Source organism: Poecilia latipinna, unplaced genomic scaffold (genome assembly GCF_001443285.1).
Source record: "Poecilia latipinna isolate Pla-1442-1.1 unplaced genomic scaffold, P_latipinna-1.0 Scaffold1510, whole genome shotgun sequence".
In the NCBI taxonomy this organism is placed as follows: domain Eukaryota; kingdom Metazoa; phylum Chordata; class Actinopteri; order Cyprinodontiformes; family Poeciliidae; genus Poecilia; species Poecilia latipinna.
In genome coordinates this window covers 101,165-109,017 of record NW_015114126.1, presented here as the reverse complement: position 1 = coordinate 109,017, position 7,853 = coordinate 101,165, and the positions used below count along the sequence as shown (strand labels likewise).

Genomic DNA, 7,853 nt, shown 5'->3' with positions numbered 1-7,853 from the left:
AGGAGGCTCCGTGGTTCATGGTCCAGAACTCCCACCTGAGCCTGAACCATTTTATTCCTGCACACATCGCAGCAGCTGCAGCGCTGTGCTAGCAGCTGTGTGAGAGGGCAGCTGATCCACCGCACATGACCGCTGCTGACGGCCACACTGTCAGATGGGCTCACCAGTTACTGACTGGAATCACAAAGTTCATCTGAACTGAAACTTTCAAACCTTTTCCACACACAGAAAAATGGAATCGCATTTAGTAGTTAGTTTAATGTGACTCATGTGGACGCGATTAGAATGGGAGGGGGAAAAAGTGAGTCTGTCACAGCTCAGTAATGAGTCACCGCAACAGAAGCATGGGAGTTATTTTATCTCCATCGGACATGAAGACCAGCTGCTAAAAACGGCAAAACCTGAATGACTGAAGTAGGTTTTTAGTTTTTGCAACAGGAAATGTTTGTGTCTGACAGCTGACTAAAATCAGAGTGCTCATCTGATGGTAACAGATGAGCACTCTCTGTTAAACAGAGCATGATGTTCCCATTTTTTTTTATAAAGCTGCAATTTCTTTATCCACATACACATGCGGTGCTGTGGGAAAATTATTAAAAATGTATTTATTCCAATATGTGGTCACATCTTTTGAAATAGAGTTGGTCAGGAGATCTGTTTGTGCTAATGAATGGAATCGTCATTTGAAAACTTTTGTTTTTAAATTTGTTTATCATGGATTTTTTTTTGTTGTTGTTGTTTGAGATCAAAACAAAAGAAATGTGTAAAACTGTAAATAACTTTCAATGCCACTATGTACATTTCATTGTTGTAGAGCAACAAGCAATAAAAATAAGAAAAGAATACTTTTACACAGAATGACATCCGACATTCAGGAATATATAGACATTTTTCATATGTACATTTTAAAAATATTTATTACAAAAATGTAAGGGATCAAATGATTGGTTTAGTCAAATGTCTGTATCCAACTGATTGAATAACCAAATGACTGATTCTGAGCTCACTGTGGCGCCATTGAAGTGTCTTATGGTGAGTGATCAGTTTCTGTTAAAGACTAATATTAGACCAACTTTGGCCTTTCATTGTAGAAGATGTTGGAAATGATTGTCTTGTGCCCCAGCTCTTGTTGCGCACAGCAAACTGAAATGCAAGTCTTTTTACTTTCATCTTCACTCCAAACCAGAAGTCTCCATCCTTAACCATGAAAAGTGAAAGTGTAAGTTGACTTGTGACTGGACAGGTTCAACAAGCTTTGAGACATTGCGCTGCTGCTGATTTTAGACCGTAGACTATTGTTCATGCAGGCGTAGGAGATGTTTTTTTTTTTTTCTTCATATTGCATAAGAGAAGAATTTGCCAACTAATGGTCCCTTTTAACTTTGCTTGTATGGCTTTAACCGGCTCTCAGTAGGACGTTTTCGGTCAGTCTCTGGACAGTGGGATGTGATGTAGGTTCTGCAGTAGGATGCTGTGCAACGGTGCATTCAGTGACCCCTCCCTCTGACATACCTGCTGCTTGTTCAGGTCTGGTGAGCATTTTTCTCAAGGCCATGGTTGGTTGTAACCCCTATAGAAAATTCTTTTTGCCCTCACAAATGCTGGTGGCTACTGGCAGCACTGGTTTTACTGGAAACTGTGATGATAAACCTGCTGCCTCAGAAATGAAGATGGAGGCAAAAGCATAGATCCAGCGACTTGGTCTAAAACGTTCAAACCCTTTTGGATCCTGACTGCATCTCTGTCCAGCATCAAGTCAGGCAGAGAGATGCAGCTGGACGAGCTCAACATATGAACGACAATTACCTAAGCAGTGCTGGAAAACAGTATCAACAAATATATAAAATATTAAACATGGTGGCTTAATTGTCTTTTTTTTTTCCTCCATGTCTAAAACATTTTATAATTTCATCACTTGCCCCATGTGAAAAATCTGATTTCTTTTTCTTTTCTTTCTTTGTGTATGTTTTCAGATAACTACCATGTGAGCAGCTCTGACAGGAAGACCGAGTCTGTAGCGAACCTGCAGCCGCAGCCGTCCCTCAACTCCATTCAGTCCAGTTCTCCAAACGTTCCCAAACGTTCTGGAAACCAGAAGTGGAAGTGGCTGCCCAGTTCAGGCCGCAGGATCAGCTCCGGCAAGAAACCGCCCAGCACTAAGCAGAAGAAGCCAGGTGGGACTCCTTAGTTGTCTACAGAAGGAAACGGGGCGAAGCTGAAACGTTTCCGTTCTGATGCTACAACATGGATTTTTTCCAGACAAATGTTGGCCTGTTGATGCACGTGTTAGCTGCTTTTATCGCTGTAGAAAAACATGCCCTTCTGTTTCTCCAGAACTTGGTCCTGGGAGAGATGGTGGTGGAAAGGCGAATGAGCGCAGTCAGCCAGGAAAGGAGGACAATGAAGAGGTAAGCAGAGAGACCTGAGGCTTGAATCTGCTGTTAAAGAAAATATTAGATTTACTGTAAACATTTTAACTTTATGGAGAAACGAAGGTTAAAAACTAAAATGAACAAAAGTCTCTAAATGAAATAATAATCCCTGTTATCCTGCTTTTGTTCTTCAAAAGTTGTTTTTGTTTTGACTGACTCCAGAGTGTAAAGATAAATGCGTGTTTGTGTTGTAAAGCTATATAATAACTCAATTTACATTTACATCATGGAAAGTAAACGAAGAAAGTTCCTCTTTTTGTGAGGGAGAGATTATATTTGCTTGTCACACACACGCACACAAACACACACACACTTGCACACAGAGTTACAGGCCTCCAGTACGTTTCCTTGATACTGATGTATGGAAAAAATGTAGTTGGGCATCTGTAGTCGCGCTTCGACTCGTTGCTGATCATCAGCCTCTTTGTAGGTCAGCCCTAGAAAAGTTTGACATAATCAAAGTTTGCGTTAAAACCAAAACGCAGAGAGAGGGGGGAAAAAAAATAGCCCTGGACAAACTTTAAATAATTTCTGTCAGCTGTTCAGTGTCAGCTCCCCAAGTCACACAAAAGACGACTTGGCATCTTTTCTCCGTGTCCAGACCCAGTTGTAACTGGTACTTACCGTCAGTTCTCGCTGGTTCCAATTAAAGCTGACATCAGTAAACACAACCACTCCCCTCTGGCTTTAAAATCTGACCTGGGTCATCACATCTCAACTTCCTGGTTTACATGCAAACAAAGATGTGGACACATCATATTTCCCTGTAAGCTGAGCGACAAACGGGGCATCAGCAGATCTGTGTCTGCAGCACAGATCCATTCACTTACTGGAGCTACTGCATGCTGATGAGGTTCACTTATTACAGCATTAGGGCAACAATAATTGAGTTCAATGATTCAGAGTCGGATGCACAGCTTTACTTTGCCGCTGTGCATTAAAGAATATATAAAAGTCAACATGTCACACTCTACTGTCCAGATGTCGGACATCTGCAGAGCTTTGGCAAGGTCAATGAACACAAGCTGAAAAAATAAATGTTCTTCATGGCATTGTGATATTAGATTTTTATTATTCATTTATTAAAGGGATGGTGGATAAAGTGTTGAGAGCTTTTTTTTTTTAGTCATTTCACTAAGTGCATCTTAAATGTGTTATATTTGTTCAAATTTCTCATAATCATCAGAGTGAGATTCCACTGAGTAGCAGCTTATTTGACCAAAAGCAATTTTCCTAAAAGGAATAATACTGAGCCTTTCTGTCCTTCTTGTCAAGCAGCTGTCACGTAAACGCCACTGGAGCCAACAAAAACTTAGACATGTCAAATTGTTTTAAGATGCTTTCATGAGCAGCTGCTTTTTTTAAACCTACATAAAGGGGCAGTACCATGTACAATCAACTTTGTTGAGCTTTGCATCGTGTTGTAATCATCAAAACATACCTGGAGTGTTGCCTTGGTTCTTTCATGCATATTTGAGAAATCCTTTAATCTCCCAGCTGTGCCAAACACCTGGGTGGACCTAGCTCCGCCTTCGAGATGAAGCTCCTCCTTGGAGCTTCAGTTTCCAAGTTTCCATCTAACAGATTTTTATTTTTATTTTTTTAGATTTCTAAATTTCTCACATGGTTTAATTAGCTACATTAGCTTCCCCCCTCGAGCCGTAATGATCTACTGCTGTTCACTAATCAATAAGATGGAGATCCTTCATTAGCTGTTCCATGTCTCCTGTACCAGAGGAGCATCAAGGATGGGAACCCTCCATCGAAGCAGTCTCCTGGGATACAGAGTGGTGGGGAGGAGGAGCCAGAGCCAGACGATGAGCCCCACCTTCCTCTTCCTCCACCCATGGAGATCATGAAGGACCCCTCCGCTTCTGAAGAAAAGGTACAGGAGGAGGTTTTGGCTTCTCTGAGAGTTTATTCACCTCAGCTTTGAATTCACACCAACATTTTGTCCAGTAAAATATTAAACCTCAATTTATTTTTCACAGATTTTACATTATTTTATTTGGAATCTTCATTTACACTCCATTTCTTACATTTCCATTATTGACTTAAAAAGTGATCACATCTTTTGATGCATCTAAAATAAAAAATCCACATCTGGAGATTTTAAATGAGTTTTTACATAGATTTTCTTTTCAGCTTTGCTCTTCTTCTTCCTTGTTTTCAGTATTGTTGTGATGGAATATAACTTTAACTGGCTTCTCTTGGTTTTCCTCCTTTCCTTCCAATCTAACCTGCTGCTCCTTCTGTCTTCCTCACAAAGTCTTCATCCTTACTAACATCTCTGCAGTCGTCCTCTGACGTCCCCAGCGCTGCAGAGCTGGTTAGCGCCATAGAGAAGTTGGTTAAAACCAAGATGGTGAGTCACCAGCTAGAGGACAGAATTATCTTCAGTCCAAAGCAGGAGAACAAATGCCCACGAAATATCTTACCATATTTAGTTTTAGAACAAGGAGCAATCTTGGACTCATAAGGTCTGATAGAATCTGTCATGAAGCTCACCTCACCTCACCTCTGGGAGTTGAGGAGCTTTATGGACCCATTAAAGCCCAGATCAGTGTCAAAAGCCCCCCTCCCCCAAAAAGTCTTGGTGGATTCCAGTCATCCTCTGCAGTCTCACTTCAATCTTCTCCCTTCAGGAAGGAGATCTGGTCTACATGGCTGTAGAACAAACAGATTAAAACTCGTATCCCCACAGACAGTGGTTTTGTTTTTGTTTTTTTTAAATGTAGATTTAATGCCCTGATTTAAGGTCACTTTCGTATTACTGAAGTTCAAGTAATTTTTAGCCCGAGCTTTTCATTTTGTAACGTTTGTCTTGGCTCAGTCTTCTTGTCACGTAAAATCTTGTGTGAATGTGTTGGCCGTCACCACTACTTGTAAATGAATTGCCCTTCGGAGTCCTAATGAAGGGAACTTATTGATCTCACAACCAGCCAAAAAGCCACCAACCTTTCTTTACACAGCTTCTCTGTAGACATGCGAAGGTGACAATAAATTCTAGTCACAAGTATGATAATCGCCATAGTTCCTTAACTTAAATGTAAATTAATACTATTGTATATGATGAAAACTTTGTACGACTCTTAAAAATAAAAACCAAGTATGAAATGGTAAAGGAGCAAACTCGGTGTCTGTTAGCTGGGTTGGAATCAGCCGCCGACTCCTCCAAGTTTGTTTATATCGTCTTCCACTGTGATTCTCCTAGTCAGTGTAGTTTCACTTCAGTCTTGTGGCAGGCTGGAGTTCTTCATTCAACCATGATCCTTCTGTGGACTGCTGTGCATTACCATGAGCTCTGTCCGAACGTCATGCATCCTCAGATAAAGAAAAAAAAAGTTTCCAACCAAAATAACTGTATGATTGTTACTCTGACTTTATTGTCTGTAGTTTGTTTGTTGCTAGAAAAGTTTAATCTGCACATTTCGAATGCAATGTAATTCTGTGCGTCATAAGTAAAACATGCCTGCAGTAGATGCTGTGGGATGTTATGTTTGATCGAGGCACAGTGGGTTGTTTTCCTGGAGGACATTTGTTTAAAGTTGGCTGCAACACTGCTCTCTGTTCAGCAATCAGCTGACGGCGTTGACCTACCAGCTGATTGCAGAAGAGATCCCTTCACCGCCACTGCCCCCTGCTGTTCGGAAACATCAGCCCCCTGACCACCCTGCCTGGATGCAGCAGCGTTCTGGACCAGCTGCAGACATCTGAATGATTTTTTTTTTTTTAGACAGACCTGTGAAAAGACACTGTTGCTGTAATCAGTGCGACTAAACATAAACATCTGGACGAGTTTCATCTAGATCTTGCTGGGACTTTAGTCTCTTTAAACCTAGAAATGTTCTTCAGCTTACAGAAGGCTGACTTTGTAGCCCCATGCATGAATAACGTTGCTCGTTTTCCTGTTCAGACGGTGGAACCGTACCCTGGCTTCACCCCTCCATCTCCACCTGAACAACACACACCGGTTCAGGCACGGAACTCCGAACAGGACCAGAAAGCCAAAGCTATGAGACACCGGACGTGAGTACTCTCGGCCGACTTTCTTCTGCGTTGCTGTGACCCGTAGCGTCGCTGCAGATGATAATTATGTGACTGACGTGTCCACGCTGTGGTTTGTGTGTTCAGGTTTGTCCTGAACGAGCTCATTCAGACAGAGAAGGACTACGTCAAAGACCTGGGAATCGTGGTGGAGGTAAGGATTCCAGACCAGGCTGCCGGTCAGGCGAAGCAGAATGCAGCGTCACCGTCATTTGCTGTCTCCCTGCAGGGATTCATGAAGCGGATAGAAGAGAAGGGCGTTCCAGAGGACATGCAGGGAAAAGAGAAAATAGTATTTGGGAACATCCACCGCATCTATGACTGGCACAGAGAGTAAGTCTCCCAGATGGGGCTGGAAGCATTGAGGGGTCGTCTGTATCTGCTGCTGACGTTCCTCTGGTGTGCCTCAGGTTCTTTGTCGGAGAGCTTGAGAAGTGTGTTGAGGACAACGGGCTCCTCCCAGAACTTTTCATCAAGCATGTGAGTAAAAACAGGAAAGGATGTCTAACGTTCATGTGTTGAACTGTGTGAAGACTTCATGTTTGTGTTGCAGGAGAGAAGACTGCACATGTATGTGGTTTACTGTCAGAATAAACCCAAATCGGAGTACATCGTTGCAGAGTATGACAAATTCTTTGAGGTACGTAGTTTTTTTTTATTTTTATATTATCATTACCTGTCTGTCTTAACATACATGATTCCCTCATGATTTTCAGTTCTTTTATTAGTGAGTCATGTCAACATTTTCATTTTTTAACTTGTTCTTGTCCCAGGATCATTTCTGTGACTAATATATTGTCAGAAGCATCTGACCAAACACTAGATCTCTGTGTTGGTGTCGTTCTGCTTTCCAGGGGATCCAGCAGGACATTCAGTCCAAACTGAGCATCAGTGATTTCCTCATTAAACCCATCCAGAGAATTACCAAATATCAGCTGCTGCTAAAGGTACCAAACACATTTGTGACCTGGCAAATGTTGCTTTCTCTATTTAATGTTCCGGATCCTGCAGACGCAGTGTGAAGAGCATGGAAATGCATTCATACCCTTTACAAACACGAAACGTGTGTGTTTGTGTTTGTAACACACACGTTACAAACACAAACTGTCTGTACTTGCAACACACTCTGCAGTCATGCTTGCATTTCTAAAATAAACCCCATTTTCTTCCTCTTCATTATCTGCACTCTTTGTGTTGTCCTAAAACCTAAAATACGTTGAAGCTGGTATGAACGCTTTTTCTAGGCACTGTAGCTTGATAAGCGACCTGTTTGAGTCACTGTTAACTGGGCGCTAATGTTTCTTCTTAGGACTACCTGAAATACAGCTCTAAGGCTGGCATGGACTGTAAGCAAATTGAGGTAATCCAAATCAA

General features: G+C 41.8%; 1 protein-coding gene across 1 annotated transcript in view; it reads left to right on the top strand.

The window, feature by feature from the left end:
• The window catches only part of LOC106963232 (kalirin-like), a gene marked incomplete at its 5' end in the record, with an annotated part of 68,987 nt that overhangs the window by 42,822 nt on the left and 18,312 nt on the right, over nt 1–7,853 (top strand). Inside the window, 11 exons of the mRNA XM_015058022.1 lie at nt 1,974–2,174; nt 2,335–2,408; nt 4,168–4,317; nt 4,702–4,797; nt 6,349–6,461; nt 6,567–6,633; nt 6,709–6,812; nt 6,890–6,959; nt 7,033–7,119; nt 7,334–7,426; nt 7,789–7,839. Coding sequence (XP_014913508.1) covers nt 1,974–2,174; nt 2,335–2,408; nt 4,168–4,317; nt 4,702–4,797; nt 6,349–6,461; nt 6,567–6,633; nt 6,709–6,812; nt 6,890–6,959; nt 7,033–7,119; nt 7,334–7,426; nt 7,789–7,839 — 1,106 coding nt within the window. The remainder of the gene's footprint in view (nt 1–1,973; nt 2,175–2,334; nt 2,409–4,167; nt 4,318–4,701; nt 4,798–6,348; nt 6,462–6,566; nt 6,634–6,708; nt 6,813–6,889; nt 6,960–7,032; nt 7,120–7,333; nt 7,427–7,788; nt 7,840–7,853) is intronic.